The sequence below is a fragment of the Furipterus horrens genome, unplaced genomic scaffold (assembly GCF_987537825.1).
Source record: "Furipterus horrens unplaced genomic scaffold, mFurHor1.1.pri manual_scaffold_8, whole genome shotgun sequence".
In the NCBI taxonomy this organism is placed as follows: domain Eukaryota; kingdom Metazoa; phylum Chordata; class Mammalia; order Chiroptera; family Furipteridae; genus Furipterus; species Furipterus horrens.
The window spans coordinates 46,359,208-46,377,943 of NW_028327178.1; the positions used below are offsets into that span (position 1 = coordinate 46,359,208).

The window sequence follows — 18,736 nt, forward strand, 5'->3', positions numbered from 1 at the left end:
ACTTTCTCACCCTCAAGAGATATATTATTATTGTAGCTTCTACCTTCTCCATTCATGTTAGTGTTTACTGTTTGAGTAATGGCAAAGTTAGTTACCAGATTTTTCAGAGATTTCATTCTCTACTGTATTTTACTACGATAGCTATTACAGTGGACAAATGAAAAATTCTCTCTTTTATTGTGTTGCCTTTGTGTAGAGACCTAAAACCTTGAAAATACCTTGAATGGCATAAATTCAATGGTTATTTTTAAATGGTTGATTGATTTATTTGTAACCTGAAATCCCAACATAAGGGAAGACTGGTAGCTAAAAGAGAGAGAGAGAGAGAGAAAAGAATGAAGCCCAGAAAGCAGTAAGTTGTTTTGTATCTATTTATAATACTGTGCACACTAGATAGATAATTACAGAAAAGTAAAAGTAACATAAAAGGATTTCTCTCTTTAGTTCTGCCCCAGATGCATGGAAAGTGAGAAATGAACACAGTGTGGGGAGGCCACCTATGCTTTCCAACATGAATCAGGAAGATAAAATACATTAAATAAATGTTCCCACTAATTCCTGAAACCAAAAGCTGTGTGCTGGTTTATGATAACCAGGGGAAGCCCACCTTATCCTATGTCAAATGACATTCTGTGGGCCCCTTCAGAATCCAATAACTTTATCTTTGTACTGAGATACAAGTAAAACTTTAACAAATATATTAATTTTTATGGCTGAGCTTCTTAGGATTCTGCCCATATGGCACTTACCTATTGAGTTCAGGGGTTGCTAAACTTTCTTCTTCCAAGAACTTGCCCAAATCTCCATTTCTTGCTTTAGACTTTCCATCCCATAAGGATCATAAAAGACTCAACTTTCTGGATGTACTTATCTTTACTTTCTGAGATCAAATGCCACTTGTCAGCAAACGTCCATTTCTGTTCCAGCCTCAAGAACCATCATCCCCCAGCTTTCCTCAGACAGTTACAGTGAAGGTCCATTAAAGAAGTACTTTCCCAGGTCATGATACCCAGGAATTTGGAAAACAGCTTTGGGATATCTCATGGTGCCATATGAATGTAAGGTCCATGTATAGAATGAACCATAATGGTAGGACATAGAAAACTTTGCTTAAAATGACAACATATTTCAAAGTTGGATATATTTTATTGACAAATAACATTTAGGTACAGAGGTTAGTCAGGTGTCTCCAAAGATCCCCATTGTATTAGCACAGGCACTCCAGAGAAGAAAGATAGCATGTTTATGTGTTTCTGTATGACAGCAAGATCCAAGGTTGGTTATATCCAGAAGGCTTAGTAGACATAATGCCAGATTACTTGCATACTACAAGCATTGGGTTTATATTTTATTTATGAATACGCCTAAATAATTTTCCTTAATACCTTCATTCCTACTATCTACACCGTGTAATTATATCACATCAATGATATGCCATCTGCTCAACTTAAACTCATTCTTTGTCATTAGTTCTATTAAAAAATTTTATGAATAAACCATATTTAAATTTTAAGCCCTCTGCTGTCTCCCACAACCATTCTCCCTGTGAATTCATTTCATCTGTGCATTGTGTGAGATATAGTCTAGCAGAGCTAATAAGAGACTGTGTTCATTTATGTACTATTATCAATAGTATCCATTCTGAAAAATGTAACATTGGAATTTTAAAAATATATCTTAATATCAGTCATACTTTATATGCAAATACTTGCCTTTTTAAAAAACTATCAAATATAACCATTAATACTCTGAAGCCAAAAAGGTTTTTAACACAGGTCAAATTCTTCCTCTTTCCTCAGTAACAGCAACTCAAAAACTGTTGTGAAGCCCAGGAAATGGGACTCTAAAAACTCCAGAAAGATCTGCATCATCTACATGGAAATGAAACAGAAGTCATACCATTGCAATAGAGAGCTTCATTCATACACACACATATATCTCTGTAACGGCATTCCCAACACTGCCACTTTATTGTTCCCACTATATTGTTATGCTTCGGAGTTTTTTAAAGAGGTCTTCTCACTTTAAGTGTTATTTATTTTTGATATATATAATTTTCATAATCTCCAGAATATAATTCTAATTTGTGGATAGGAAAAGGAAAGTTCTTATTAGCAATGTACTAGTGCAAATGCATAGCCTGATGGCAACACAGCATTTACAGGCCCCAGAGATCTTTTCAAAGACACTGCACCCCAGAATCAGACAATAGTGTATCTCTAGGATAGAATCTACAGTTCTGGTTGCTCTTGCTGGGGCTGCTAAAGGACTGAGTCATTGACAACTTATGCTATAGATGTATTGTCTTATTTTAATTTTGAGATGAAAAAAGAAATCCATAATATTTCCAAATGATTTCTGCACAGAGAGTAGACACCAACTAACAAACAACTGAAACTAAAAGACAGTTCTTAAAAAGCTAAACTCCTTTTCAAAAAACTATCTAAATATATGCCTTGGTAAGACCCACTGTTAGACTTTTCCCCTGCTTAAGTTGACCTTCAATTCCATATTTGAAAGTGACTGAACCTTCATTCTTTCCCTTTTCCAGCAAGTCTTTTAAAAATAAAATGAACACAGTACTGTACTCAGTATTACAGCAAAAGGGATTGCTGACTAAAGAATTCATAAAAGGCAGAAGTAAATGAACAACACGGAATTATTTTGTTAAAAAGAACTTAAAAATAAACCGTGCTGCAAAACTACTTTTGCAATTATTGTCTTGTTTGGCCCCACAATGTTTCAGAGGCACTGCATTAATATAAACAGAATCATCTAATGTACTTTTTCAAAACAGCGCTTCTCAACCAAGGATTAGTATGAATTCATTTTACAGCTAGGCGCCAATGACACTTTGGTTTGCTTTACTGGCAACATTTTGGTGACGCATCCTATACTAAGAGGAAGGCTGGAAGACAAGCATATGACAAGCGCCAAATCCACTGTGTTACTTCTTTTCATGCTTCTTGGTTAATTCCCCCACGCCCAGCTCGAAGCTGCACCGGTTGTCACTGTCTCTCTCTTCCCTCTGCCGACTCTCCTGGGAGACTTGTCGCACAGCTTGCAGGATGGCATTCTGCACAATCTGTTTGCTGGCTTTCTGCAGCTTCACTTCTTCAGGCTTATTTCCAGGTTTCTCACCTAGACAAAAATATGAAAGGAGATTAAAACAACAAAGTTAATTTCAGGAACTGTGACAGGAGGGGGCAGGAGGGAAGGTAAAAGGGAAGGTCAGCCTATAAGAACATGCTAGGAGGTGGCCCAGTTAATTGTGAGGAACCCTCTGTAGCACATACCACTCTTGCCTCCCCTTCTCCCTTGCCAATAGATTCTGCATCTCTTTGCCCCAGTAGTGTACCAAATTGATATTCTCATCATCCCAGACTCCTCTGCTGCCAGCAGTGGTCATGAGACACAGTATTGACCAATGAAGAACTCTGGGAAAGATTTTGGAAAGCACCTGTCTCATGTCCCCATTTGCCTTTGGCACCTTCCCCTTCTTCCTATATGGAATGCAGACAGGATACTTTTAGGTGCTGCAGCCATCTGAAAATAAGCATGGAAATGAAAGCTAACATTCTGGGCAGAGCTGAGGAGAAAACAGGGGTTCCGTTTTGAAGGCATCATTGAGTATCTGCACCAGCCCTGGACCATGTACTTTTGGACTCCTTTTTGTGTGAGATAAATAAACTCCTTTTTGTTTAGTACACCATTAGTCAAGATTTTATATTGCTAACACCCAAATGTATGCCTAATAGATATGAGCTCATTGGGGCTGAAGAGGAATAGCTTATTACTGAATCCATATTAATCTGTCCTCTTTAATCTACAGAACACCAGATAGAAAATGTTTTAGACTGTGGGTCACATCACCTTGGCAAAAAACCACTCAACTCTGCTATTGTATCATGAAATTAGTTATAGACAATACATCAATAAATGCATATGGCTTTGTTGCAGTAACTTAAAAAAAAAAAAAAAAAACCATGTTTCAGGCCAGATTTGCCCCGTAGGCCATAGTTTGCCAATCCCTGATCTAGAATGGTGGGAATTTTCTAATTAGAAGGCAAAGCAATCTACTCAACATTGATTCTTCCCCCTTTTCCTCAGTTAAAAACCTTATATTTGGCCAGCTATATAATTAGGTATAGGTAAGTTCTAACCAATGGGTGGAAGCTTGTTTAATGAAAATTCTGCAAAAGGTTTTTAAAATGGAATAGGCAGATAAAGGTCCTATACCCTCTCCCCATCTTACTGCATGCAGCTCTGACACATGGTTATCATTACACGGGCCCTTGCTAACCATGAGGGAACCTTTAGAATGGAAATCATGTTCATGGATTTGGGATAAAAAAATTAGAAGGAACCTAAGATTCCAATGACCATATTAGACCATATTAGTCATTGGCTGCTCACTTCTAGGCTTCTTTCATGTTAGAATAATATATCTTATTTAAGGTGGTTTAATTTTGTATTTTCTTTTACCATGCAGCAAACTTATTACTAACTCATACACAGGAGAATGATCATAAATCTAGCATTTGACTAAAGCACAATCATGAACATTTTAAATTCCACCTGCTTATATTTATAGTGACAAATAAAATGGGCATCATTCCTTGCTCAAAATAATTTTTTCAGATGTTTCCTCTATTTGAATATGCTGCTACCATGAAAATGTATTTTAAATGAGAGAAGGGTGGTTTTCACCAGAACTGATTCATGAACAAGAGAATTTATATACCCATTAGAACAAAATCACATAAGAGAACATTGAGTCATTCTGAAACCAGACAGCTCTTATCCCTTTAGACATATAATTGTCATTTATTCAGCATTTGTGTCACTAGAACCATCTCCTGAAGGATTTACAATCTAATAAATAAGGCAAGATGAATCTATTCAAAACTAGAGAACAATACTCATTCTTCCCCCTCCCCCCAAAAAGCAGGAGAAAATCCTCAGTCTACACCAAACTGAGCAGAGAAGGAGTCCTGAGGTATGATGTGTAATGGACTGAAACTTTAAAGCAGAAGAGAAGAATACTTTAAATATTCTCTATAGAAAAAGAATGAACAGTAATATTAAGAGACACAGCAATTAAGAATGAGTATTTTAAAATACTTCAGAGCTCAGTTCAAGTTCTTTCTGCCACTTAAAGCCATGTGATCTTGGGCAAGTCATCTTGACTCTCTAAGCCTGTTAGCACATTTGTAAAGTGAGTAAGTAGTACCTATTTTAGAATGGTTGCTAGAGAATTAAGTGACATAACAACTATTCATCACTTAGTGTCCACCATTGTATATTGGTTGGGATATAGATTAGGCTATTGTAACAAAGAAACTCAAAATTAGAGCAGTTTACACAAGGGAGAGATATTTATTGCTCTTTCATATAACAGCTCGGAGGTATCCCAGTACATAGGCAGCTGTGCTCCACCAGGTTATCTAAGGACTCTACTTCCTTCCATTTAATTGCTCTGTCATTTCCTATTAATTTGCCCTCAACTGCATTAGTGAGCTGTTAACTAATATGTCATTTGGGGCTGGAAGGTAGCCAACAAAAAAAATGGAGGGCAAGCAATTTCCTTTTAAAGAATTGTCATAAACTTTGCAAACATTTCTCTGTTCACATTCTATTAGGAGAGACTGATTCATGCGGTGGTCACACCCAGCCACATGGGAGCCTAGGAAATATAGTCTCAAGCTGGGCAACCATATGCCCCACTAAAATTTGGGGAAGTTTTAATGCTAAAACAAAGAAGCAATTAAGGATTTTAAAAAATTACTTCCATGCAAGGGCCAATGCTCAACTGAAAAGGCAGAGTATGTACTTGTAGAAGGTCAAATCTGATCTTCAGAGAGCCCTTTGCATCACTGGACAGCATAAATGTGTGAACAAAGTTCAATATGTTCATGCTTGCTCTCAGAAAGAGTATCTATGCCAAACCAGATACATTTTAACTCTAAAAGACCCTGTGGTACAGCTATTTTTCTATCTTTGGATGGGGGAAGGGAGAATGTAGATATAAGAGTAAGCTGATTCCTTAATAATAGAGAAAGCAAGAAAAATCTACTCTAAATTTAGCTGTAGCTTAATATTTGAGTTAAATTGTCATGTCCTTATTCATTCATTATGAAGATAAATGGATTAAAAAGTCAAAGGCATGCTGTGCCAAGCTCTGCCAGTGGATCTCTTTGGTGATTACCCCTGGGACAAAAAGAGAGCAACTAGTTGGAAGAGAAAGAGAAGACCGAGGTTGATGGTAAAAGCCACCCAGAGTACCTAGATAATAAAAACAAACAAAAAAAATGTATATACAGAACCACTGAAGACCCTGAATGGTCAAAGCAATCCTGAGAAAGCAGGAGGCATCACACTTGCCAATTTCAAGCTGCAATACATTATAAAGTTACAGTAACCTAAACAGTATGGTACTGGCATAAAAACAGACACATAAACCAAAGGAACAGAACCAAGAGCCCAGAAATAAACCAAAGCATATATAGTCAACTGATATTTGACAAGGGAGCCAAGAATACTCAATGGAGAATGCACATGTAAAAGAATTAAACTGAATCTATATTTTATATCACTCACAAAAATTTACTCAAATGGATTAAAGACTAAAGACTTAATATAAGATCTGAAGCCCATAAAACTCCTGTAAAAGTCTCTGAAAAATGTTTCCTGAGATAGGCCTGAGCCATAGTTTTTTGGATATGACATATAAAGCACAAGCAATAAAATAAAAAATAAACAACTGGGACTACATGAAACTAAAAAGTTTCTTCACAGCAGAAGGAATTACCAGCAAAATAAAAAGGAAATCTACAGAATGAGGGGAAAGGTTTAATATCCAAAACATATAAAGAACTTATAAAACACAATAACAGAAAAACAAATAATCCAATTAAAAATGGGCAAAGGACCTCAGTAGACATTTTTCCAAAGAGGACATACAGATGGCCAGCAGGTACATGGAAAGCTGCTGAACATCACTAATCATTAAGAAAATGCAAATCAGGCCCTGGATGCTGTGGCTCAGTGGACTGAGCGTCGGCCTGCGAGCCAAGTGTCGCTGGTTTGATTCCCAGTCAGGGAACATGACTAGGTTGCACGTCAGGTCCCCAGTCAAGGGTGCGAGTGAGAGGCAACCACACAGTGATGTTTCTCTCCCTCTCTTTCTCCTTTCCCCTCTCTCTACAAATAAACAAACAAACAAACAAATAAACTTTAAAGAAATTCTCTCAAAAAAAAAATGTAAATCAAAATCACAATGAGATACCATCTCACGCCTGTTAGAATTGCATTCACCAAAAAGATAAGAGATAAATAGTGGCAAGGATGTGGAGAAAGGGGAACCCTCATGACTGTTGGTGGGATTATAAATTGGTACAGCCACTATCGAAAACAGTATAGAGCTTCCTCTAAATATTAAAATTAGAAATACCATACAATTTGGCTGAAGGAAACAAAAAAACTATTTTGAACAGATATCTACACCTCCATGTTCATGGAAGCATTATTTACAACAGTAAAGACATGGAAATAATCTAAGTGTCCATCAATAGATGAATGGATTTTTAAAAGCATGGAATGTAACATACAATGGAATACTATTCAGCCGTAGAAAGAAGGAAATCCTGACATTTTTAATAACATCGATGCACCTTGGGGACATTATGCTAAGTGAAATAAGACAGAAAAAGACAAATACTGTATGATCTCACTTAAATGTGAAATCTAAACAAAGCCTCATAGAAAAAGAGATAAGATGTGTGGTTACCAGAGGTTGGTGATACAGAATGAAGGAATTGGATAAAGGTGGTCAAAAGATACAAACTTCCAGTTATAAGATAAATAAATAGTGGAAATTTAAAGTACAACATGATGACTATAGTTAACACTGCTGTATAGCATATTTAAAAATTTCTAAGAAAATAAATCACAAAAGATCTCATCACAGGAAAATATTTTTTCTTGTACCTATATGAGATGTTAACTAAAGTTGTGGTAATCATGTCACAACATATGTAGGTCATTATGTTGTACACAAACTTACAGTGATGTCGTCGGCAGCCGTCCGTCTCGAGAGACGATGGTGTAGCTTCTTAAGTGTCTATCTGCACCGCCGAGAATGGCTGTGCAGTCCGACTCGGGAGTGACACGGCATCTGTCTCCTCCCGTGTTGAATCGACATCTTGCGATGACGCTGGAGTGTCCTCTCCAGTGGAGCTGAAGCTACAGAGCCTGGGCAGGGTGATATGGAGGGTCTGCTGTTGCCCATGCAGCAGACCCCCCCTCTCTTCGCAGCTGAAGGGTCCAAGGGAAAGACGGAGTCAATACAGCTTGGCTTCAGGTGCGCCGCAGGAGTTGCCGGTGTTGACTACAACGTCAAACCGCCTTAGGGACTCCGGCTCCGGATTTTCTGTCGGGGTTTACTCCCTTAGCCTTTCCCCTGAAGAGGTATGCCGCAAGGCAGCGGAGGTTTTTTTTTTACAGTGATGTATGTCAATAATATCTCAACAAAACTGAAAAATATGCTATGTAAACCACAGATACTTACTGTGTGTTAGGCTCTTTGACATGCAAGGAAAGATACTCCCTTTTGGGAGGTGGGGCAGTTACTATGGGAATACATGTGTCATAGCCAGATATCATAGAAATATCTGGCTGAGTCTCATATTACAATTCAGTGATTGGAATAATCCAGTATAACTCTGGTAATCAGATTATCTAGATTATTCTCTACCATCACAGAGTTCAACTCTCCATCAGCCACTACCATGCAACAATTATCTTTTTTCCAAAGTCTCTCTGACTTCATTGCATTTACTTATTCTTGTCTGCTTATTTATGACTTGCAATGCTTCATGAATTTACATACTTACTTCTCTCTCAGGGTGTTTCAGCTAAGGATCTATTTGCAACTGCCTGACTCTTGCCAACCCTGAGAGAACCTGAAAGACTCCATATACCACCATTATACCTGAAAAATGGCATTTTCATGCCAGGCTGCCTCTTAGGCCAGCCACAGATTGAATGTCTGTGGCTCATTCTGGCCCAATCACCTGTGGCCTGAGAGGTTGGATCAGGAGGCAAGAACACAGCTACTTAGGAGAAGAAAACTCCCCAGACCCCTGCAAGGCACTGTGGGCAGACCAGGCATGCACAGGATTGGCTTTGTCTACTGTATAACTGACTCGTGCTCCTATGGCATTCACTTGAAAGGAAAGGGTATTTGAGAACGTCCTCTTGGAAACCCTTAATATAAATAGAGTATGCAAAAGTGCATCACAGCCCAACAGAGGGCAGAAGCCACAGAAATCCTGAGTTTTGCCATTTACCTATATGCACTACATTTATTTGAAATTAATAAATTACCTACATGCTGTAGGTGGCCAATTGCCTGGTTTTAACGGATGCAAATGCCCTACAGCCTAATTAGCATTCACAAGATCATTTTGGTATTTCATAAAAGGTGATAAATTGATTTCATTAGCTTTAAACTCTAAATGCCCAATATAAATACATTGAAGTCATGAATGTGATGTAACTAAATTTGCACTCAGTGTCTTTCCACCTCGAATCATTACCCTCCTTCCCCTCCCAACACCACACAGGCATCCCTGTTGTCATGCTTCCCTGTGACACCCAGCCCACCCCCTGGGGGCCAGCCTTCCACAGACTTCCCTGAGCTCTGTGCTCTCCATGCTCCCTTCAAAACCTGCTCTTCCACAGGCCATTTTCATCTGCCCCTGTGGAAAGTGCCTGAGGAACTCAAAAGCAATTTGGTTAATAAGTGGCCTTAATTCCTTATTTATATCCATTAAAATCAGGCTTTTGTCAACCACAGATAGGTCCTCCTGATAAAAATTTGCATTGTTTTTTCCCCTAAGAACTTAACTTCCATTTGCCTCCATTACACTAACCCTATTACATTCCAGTGAGGAGGGTTTTAGAAAAGATCAGTGTTCCACTGTGAGGCAGAATCCAATTAGTGATTTTCCCTCCATCTCACAGAATGTGGCAGAGGTTTTTTTCATAACCATTGTCTCTATCTTGTCTCTCCCCACTGAGTAACTAAATACACAAGTTACAGAAGTCCCTATCAGGGCAGGATAGGGTTTGGCCACCACTGCCTGCCCACACTCTTGAATTGACAGCGCTGCTGATGGTAACCATGCAGCATAATTTTTATCTTCCCCTTGGGTTGCCTGAGACTATAAGACAGTATTATCATTCATCAATGACTAGCCTATGGAACACAGAGAACAAGAACTAATTCTGGTCTCTTAATTAAGGGAACAATAGCCTATTTTCCAGCTCTGTAACTACAGGAATTTTTCATGAAGGACCAGACATCATTTATCTACACCAATAGCTAATGAAGCCATACCGGTTGCCCTGTTTTGCCACTGAGCAAGCTGAAGTTGTGTGACTTAGCTTGTGTGACTTCTGAGTGACAGAAAGTCACAGCCTCTGAGTTTCCAGCTTGCTAGTAAACCCTCCAAGCCATCATGTACCATAACCAAATCAGAAGCAGCACCTTAGGGTTTCCAAAAGGTAGGTTTGAGACACAGAAGGCAAGACAGATATTAACAGGTATCTGACACTTCTAAGTTATATTTGAGCGATGCCCCACTTTTACCACCACCACCCCAATCAAAGCAGGTGCAGAGCATTAAGAACCACCAGGCCCATCATTTCAGAATGTGGCAAGCTACTATCATAAACTCTGGAGTGTTCATTAAAATGTCATATAGAACAAGGTGAGATGAGTCAGAAAGTTATTTACTGAGCATCTATATGCATGGTATGGTGGAGAGTTACAAAGGCCACCAGGCCAAGGTAGTTCATTCATTCATGCATTCATTCACAAAAGATTTACAGAGCACTCACTATATAACAAACACTATGCTGGGCATTAGAGATTAAAATATTGAGCAAAACAGTCATGGATCCTGATCTATTAGAGTTTACAAACTAATGGAAGAGTCAGGCATTAATCAAATAATCAAACGGGTTTATAATTTTGAGCTGTGACACATGCTATAGAGGGGGCACAGGGAACATAGTTCAAAAACTTATCTAAAATTGGAGTCAGGGAAGGAAGCCCAGACAGGGGACTTAAAGGTTCACAAGGCATTAATCAGTAAAAGGAAGGTGGCGGGAGCAGGAAGGGAGGAGCCATCAGGCAGGAAGATCAAACCCTGTCCCCTGAAGAGTGCAGGAGCAGGTCTCTGTGGGGAATGAGGCAACCCAGTTGGTTGCAGGCCTGATGGGGGAGTGGGAAGGGGAGCCTGGAGATGACTCTGTAGAAATTAAGCCAGCCCAGCTGGTGCAGGCCTGAGAGGTTGGGAGGGAGTGGGTCTCTTTTTTAGTATTTCTGCAGTGAATTATCAAATGTATGCCACACAGGGTACCTGGAGAAGTCTGAGGGGAATTATGAAATCAAGGTGGGACCATGTAGAATTTGGAGCAGGCCTTGGAAGACAGATGAAATTTGGAAAATCCAATGGGAGAAGAAAGGGAATTCTATCCTTGGACTTGGGAGACAGGACAGACATGTGACACACTGACACACAGTGTCCTAATAAGTTTTCACCTTGCGTGGCTATTGCATTATTTAAGAAGACAATTTAACTTATTCCACATAATGGTGCTGCAATGCATTATGTTTAGAAATCTGTAAGGAATAGTCCCAATAACACTTGAAGAGGAAAAGATCATTTTACTCTAGAAATAAAATTTGAGTATTTTGACCAATAAAAGAAAAGGAAATTTTGAAAAAGAACAACAGGGAGGACCTAATTTAGCAGCTTTCAACACCAGGTATAAAGCCTTAGTACAGCCACACACCACTTAAGGATGGGGAGGGATATGGTCTGAGAAAAGCATATTAGATAATTTTATTGTTGTGCAAACATTTAAGAGTGACTTACACAAACCTAGATGGCATAGCCTACTACATGCCTAGATTATATGGCATAGCCTATTGCTACAAGGCTGTACATAGCATGTTACTGTACAAAATCACAGGAGATTAAATCAAGCCCAAGAGAAAGTGATGAAATCAAGAGATATGAAAAACATGAGATGTGTGAGGCTGCTGCAAAAGTAATTTAGCATTGTGGTTTTCAGCAACCTGGTTTTTAATAAGTAGGAAGAGTACACTAAAATAAAAATTAAAAGTATAGGATAATAAATACACAAACCAGTAATACAGTCATTTATTATCATTATCAAGTATTCTGATGCTGTACATAATTGTATGTGCTATACTTATATATGACTGGCAGTACAGGTTTGTTTACAACAGCCTCTCCACAAACACATGAGTAATGGGTTGTGTGCAGCTATGACAGCCACAATTTCACTCAGGGATAGGACTTTTCCAGCTCCATTATAAGGTTTTGCGACTACTGTTGTCTATGTGGTCCATAATAGACTGTAACATCATTATATGGTACGATTGTAATTAATAAAGGGTAATACTGACCTAGGGATAGAATAATTGACAAATAAAATAAAATGAAAAGTCCATAAACAGCCTTACACATATGCGGTCACATAATTTATGAAAAACAGGATAGTGTAGTACAGTGGGGAAAGGATGGCCTAGTAGAGTTTCATACAAAAAATAAATAGAAATTTGGACTGCCTCATACTGTACATAAAAAATCAGTTTCAGGTGACTTTCACATCTGTATTTGAAAAGTAAAACAATCTGAAGAACAGAGGACTTTTAGAGCAGTGAAAATATTCTGTGTGATACTACAATGGTGAATACAACTCATACATTTGCTCAAAACATAGACTGTACAACACCCCCAAGAATGAGCCCTAATGAAAACTACAGACTTTGGGTTATAACGTGTCAGTGTAAGCTCATTGATCGTAACAAATGCATGACTCTGGTAAAGCATGTTGACAACGGGGGAAGCTGTGTGTGTGTGAGGCAGGGGATATGTGGGAAATCTCTGTACCTTCCCCTCAATTTTGATGTGACCCTAACACTGTTCTAAAAAAAATAGTCTTTAAAAGACTATCAAGCTTTTAGAAGAAAATATAAAAGAATATCTTTATGACCTGGGAGTGGACAAAGGCTTCTTAAACAGGACACAAAAAGCAACAGCCATCACACACACACACACACACACACACACACACACATACACACATGGAGAAAGATTTTTTTCATTTGAGGAAGCAAGACAGGAAAAATGCTATCGCTTTAAGTATTTAATTTTCTAAGCACCTGGATAACAGATAATTAAGTCAAGACTGGGTTATGAGTCCAGAGACCAAAAAGCCTGTTTTAATGACCACATAGATTTCTGCAGAATTTAGCAACAGGTTTCTCTACTTTCATCCTGAAACAGTCAGGAAATCAAACTCTTCCCCAGTTCCTAGCTTCTTGTTGTCAGTAGTTGCTCCAAAATTTCCATGAAGGAAGGATTTAGGAACAGCAATTCAGAGGATAGGGGAAACCAAGAATTTGTCTTGAAACTAGGGTGTGCATGACACCTTACACAGGACTGATTAAATGCCCATTTTCCACATCAAACAACGGGGGGTGAGGTGGAGATGAAGCTCAGCTACCCTTGTGACAGCCATTGCGCCTCTTCTCAACCTTCTCTAGCCAGCTCACTTCTTCAGAGTGGCTGTGTCACCCAGTACCCACCCTCCCCTCACACAGCCACCAAACAAACCCGGCTGGCCCAAACTGTGGGCTCCTGCATTCCCACCCCAGGGATATGCCAGATACAGAGAGTCTGGAAATCCAGAAGTCAGGTGTTTAGGTGACAGAAAATGAAAGCATCCTGTGAGCCTGCATATTAAGGAAAGTAGCAATACTAGACCTGAATAGAAGACAGAACAATCCTGGGAACGCTGAGGATCATGTACTCTTTCCCACCCTCAGAGTCAGGTCTTCACCCCCAGACTTTACCTGCACCCTCAGAAGCTCCTCCGCCCGTTCACCACCTCCCCAACTAGGCTACTACCCAGTTCTGCAGCCTCTGCTTCCCCTTTGTGGCCACTCCTAGGGTTGCCACAGACGCAGGGACAGGACATCCTTTGGCTGAAAGCCAACTACCTTGATTTCTGGGGTCGGTGAAGGGAGGAGGATGAAGGGAGGTAGTGTTTGTATGTGTGTTCTGTGTGTGCAAATGTATAAGAGCATGAGTGTGTGTGAATGTGTAGTTGTGTCAGTGCATGAGACTATGATGAGGTTTTAGCTTATCAAAGAGACCTGGAACAGGCACATCATGGTATTTTATGACCACAAAAACTCACACTGGCCATTTATAGATAACTCCTCCCAAGAGTTATGGAGCAGCTGGAAATACAGTCCAGAGGTTCCCTGTCTTGAGGCAGATGAAAATAACGACCGGAATATTTAAGATCTCTCAAGTATTTAACAAAAGATATGGAGTTTCTAAGCAAAACACCCACAGGCTCTCCCTACCCACCATGGAAAGGGAGATAGGGGACAAGAGAGGGAGGAAGGGACGGAGGGAGGGAGAAACAAATTGATATTAGCTTTTGAACGATTTCAAATGAATGCTTAAAACAACAAAAACCCTCTCACACTGCCCTCCCTAAAATGAACAGCATAATCCTCACAATCATCATTTTTCCACTAAGGAAGGAATCAGATCCTAGCTGTGACAAGTCATCAGTGAGTACACATCTAGAATTTAACTAAACAATGTCTCAAAGGTAAGCCTTTATCCCTGGAGGATGTGCATGCATAGCAAGACTCTCAGGAGGAGATTCTACTCTGACATAAAATAAAATCTTTTCTATTCTCCTTGAAGGAGCAGCTCCCCAGCTTTTGAGGCAACTTCTTTGTAATGTCAAAATATTTCACATATCCCCTCATGACACATGACAAAAAGAGGCTATGAATTCAGTAATGCTTTTAGATAAATGTGAATGGCATCAATCATGACAGCCTCCGTATACATTTGAAACTTGCAGGGGTTAAGGAAAGCTGTATACTCCAACCACAAGAGTGTGGTGAAATAGCATTTTGGTCCCATGAAACAGCACTGTGGCTACCAGGGTTTTTCTTGCTCCCACACCAGGCTGGCAATGTTGAAGCAATGAACATCAGGCAGGTATCTGAAACTAATTCCTAAGGGTGGGACGCAGGAGCAGCCAGGGCACAGTATGGAACAAGAAGATTTCCAACAATCATCTTCCAATTCTACCCTCTATGCCTAGTCACTCATGAAACATTTATTAAATGCCTAAATGTGCCAGGTTTATACAAGATAGGCCAAATTTTCACCTTCAGGAAAGACATGATGCCTAAGATTTCTCACCACTTTAAGTACCAAAAACTATTTTAAGGCTTTAAGAGATTAGCAGAGACAAAGAATCAATTCTCTCAACTTTCAAGTGGAAAAAATGGAGGCCCAAATATTGCATGGAGTCACTCACTTGGGGTCCTAGTCTGTGAGTCCCAGAGCTGGGATTATAATTGTGGGCTCCAGCTGCTGCCTCATCTTCAGGAAGGCAGGGAGGTGGCAGCTAGTAATATGGCCCAAAAATGACTTCCTTCTCTGCACAAAATGGAAAACACATGAGCATATGCCCTCACTTACTTCCTAATTGCTTTTTTCATTATCAAATCACTCTTTTATTATCATATCTTCTATTTGTCTTTCGATTTTCACCCTCTGACAGCAGTCAGAGTAACCTTTTTAAAATGAAAATCCAATATGTCACTCGACATATTCCTTGGCCTCTCACTGCAGTTGGAACAAAGGCTCAGCCTCTCACCGTAGCCTTCAGAGCCCTGCTGACCAGGCACCTGTCTCTTGTCTGACCTCACACTCTCCTTCCTTCTCTCACTTTGTTTTGTATTCAGTTCGTCATGGGTAAGATCTAGCTTTAAATGTAGGAATGCCTTGTTAGCACTTACTGTGTCTTAGTCTGTTTGGGCTAGTATATAGGCTGAGTGACATATACATCAAATATTTATTTCTCACAGTGCTGGAGGCTGGAAGCCCAATAAAAATGTGCTGGCAGGTTTGGTGTCTGATGAGGACCTGAGTTCTGGTTCACAGATGACAGTCTTCTCACTGTGTCTTCACATGGTAAAGGCATTGAGGGATCTCACTGGCATCCATAGCACTGTGGGATGTTGGGCAAGCCATTTCCTCACCTATAAAATGAGCACAATAATAGCACCTCCCTCATAATGTTGTTATAAAGATTAAGGGAATATTTGTTAAGTGCTTAAAACTGTGACTTAAAGTAAGCAGTACTGAAATGTCTGTTAAATAAATAAAATTAAAAGAGTTGGGGTCTGCATAGATTCCAAGCAGCCTATCTTGGTCTAAAATCAAAACCTTTGTGTGGGGCATTCAGCCACGTGTAGCTATACTGTATTTAGCTTCCTGACTTTAGGACTGAGAATTGAAGCCTTCCTAAGCCTCTCATCAAGAGGAAATGAATGTGCAGCTGTCAGAAATGAACCTAACACATCCCATCTGCTTATCTCAGCATGGCTTGTATTTATTGTCCATATACTGTACCTCACTAGAACATCAGTTCCTGAGGCATGACCCCTATCTCTCTCACCGCTCTATCCCCAGGACTTAGCACAGCACAGGCTCCCAATAGACAATCAGTATTTGTTCAACGAATGATTGCTGAACTGGTTTTCATTTCCAATTCATTCTATCTTTCTTCTCCTCTCTCTCCGCTCCCATTAATGTCCTGTTCATGGCCTCTTTTGCTATCTTTTGCTGCTTCACTGCAATTAGAGCTCAAGTAAGGAGGTAACAACCGAAGAGATGCTCTTTGGCATTAGTTTACATCCTCCATGTGAAAAAAAAAAATGCAAAAAGCACACTGGAGCAAGAATATCAGAAAGGCTGCTCCAATTTCTAGGCCACATATAACAAGGCCAATCACTGTTTTGTTTTGTTTTTTGCTTGTTTGTTTGAAATTTTACACTAAGTTTGTATCTCTCATTTCCCATCTTCCTGGTTTTCTCCGTTCTCTCCTTGTGCATCCCTATCAGCCACTCGGATGGGTCAGTTCTTAGTTTTCTCCATCCAATCTCAAACACTTTTCAGAACAAGGTGGTATGAAAACAAGCCCCCTTCATATAAGTCCAGTGACGTTCCTAGGTGATTTTGTCCCATTGCTGACCATCTGCCATGAAAAGCCTCTCCAGGCATTTATAAACTCCCTGAAGCCTACACACGTTGTCATATGCTGAATCAGGTAGGTCCCACTGACTCTCAGAGGCCAGCAGCCCATGCTGAGAAAGTCCTCTCATAGAGGCCCTGCATATGAATCTCTGAGCCTTTCTGAGTTCATCTGCACAAGCCTCGGCTTTCCCACATAACACACATAAAAGCATTAGAGTAGTTTTTTAAAGCAGAGGAATGAGAAGATGAGTCCCTATTGCTTCATCTACAAAGTGGACAAAGAAATAAAAACTTTATTTTCATCCATGAGTTTTCTTGGGCAAAATTCTAGTATATATGGCTTTAATTTTATTATGCCTTTTTTTATATAACGATGAGAATCTTGGCTTCCTTTACAGTGTTGGGGTTCATTAGGAAAAGAGAACAGGTGGCTGGAAATAGAAAAGGAAGTGAAGAACAAGATCAGATGTTTTATGGGGTTTCTTTTCAGTGATATTTTAGAAGGAAGAAGTTGGAGGAAAATAAACCCAGACTTTAGAACTATTTGTTAGAGCTATGTGACAGGAGATAATTTCATGTGTCTCACCCTGCATCTCAAGGAGCTTTGGCTGCCAGCATCAAAACTCCAAGTCAGAGCACAGCAAATATACTCGGCATTTGTTCTAAGAATCAGACATGGAAAAGGAAATAACGGACAGAAGGAGAGGTGGAGGCAGGGAGGAAAAGAGAAACAAATCTCTGAAGATGCAAATTAAAATTAAAGTGTATGCATCTAATTAACAATGCAGATAGTGCCTTAAAAAATTTCTAGCAAGCAAACTATAGTAAACTTAAATTGATTATACAAGACACATTACAACAAGTTTAAGATGCAAAAATTTACATTGCTATACTCTAAAGTGACAGGTGGATCTCATCTCCTGGTCCCCTGTATAAGGATTCACAGCAATCTAGGTAACTCCCTAGCTTTGATTGCTCTGTCCACCCTTGTACTGAAGGGTTGGGCCTGTCAGAGAAGAAAAATGATACACGGAGGCCTTCAAACATTTATTGAGCATCTACTATGTCCAGGCAATGTGCTAGGCATTAGGGATATTGAGATAATTCACATTTCCTGGTCTTCAAGATGTTCAAGAAGGACACAGAACATAATCTGGTTTTATGAGTAAGCTTCTTAACTCACTAGCCTACTTTCAATTCATCTTTCAAATTATAATAGTAGGCCTTCCAAAGTATATCTCATAGGATAAATGGGATAAAAATGTATAAGAAATATTAAAATGCTGTGAAGAGCTGAATATGACATATACATTACATATGTATGTATATAATTCCATGAGTTCAAAGTTCTTGTTTCACACATATTTCTCTTTAGAAAGACCTAACAACAGCACTACTAGATGTGTAAAGAGGAAAACACAGGTGATAGAAAGTGGTGAACAAAGCAAAAAAAAAAAAAAAAAAATGATAACAAGGATAATCTGTTACAGAAAATGTCAGATCTTAGCGATAGACCACAGGCAGGTCATTGAGTATCTGGTTGGTTTGTGGTTCTC

General features: G+C 39.4%; 2 protein-coding genes across 2 annotated transcripts in view; both read right to left on the minus strand.

Annotated features, from left to right (window-relative positions):
* Positions 1-389: 389 nt before the first annotated feature.
* The window catches only part of AKAIN1 (A-kinase anchor inhibitor 1), a 70,992-nt gene continuing 52,645 nt past the window's right edge, over positions 390-18,736 (minus strand). The window contains exon 2 of the mRNA XM_090285780.1: positions 390-3,141. Coding sequence (XP_090141906.1) covers positions 2,948-3,141 — 194 coding nt within the window. The 3' untranslated portion in view covers positions 390-2,947. The remainder of the gene's footprint in view (positions 3,142-18,736) is intronic.
* The window catches only part of ZBTB14 (zinc finger and BTB domain containing 14), a 178,526-nt gene continuing 162,865 nt past the window's right edge, over positions 3,076-18,736 (minus strand). Inside the window, exon 4 of the transcript XR_016512727.1 lies at positions 3,076-3,141. The gene's annotated coding sequence lies outside the window, so the exon portion shown is untranslated. The remainder of the gene's footprint in view (positions 3,142-18,736) is intronic.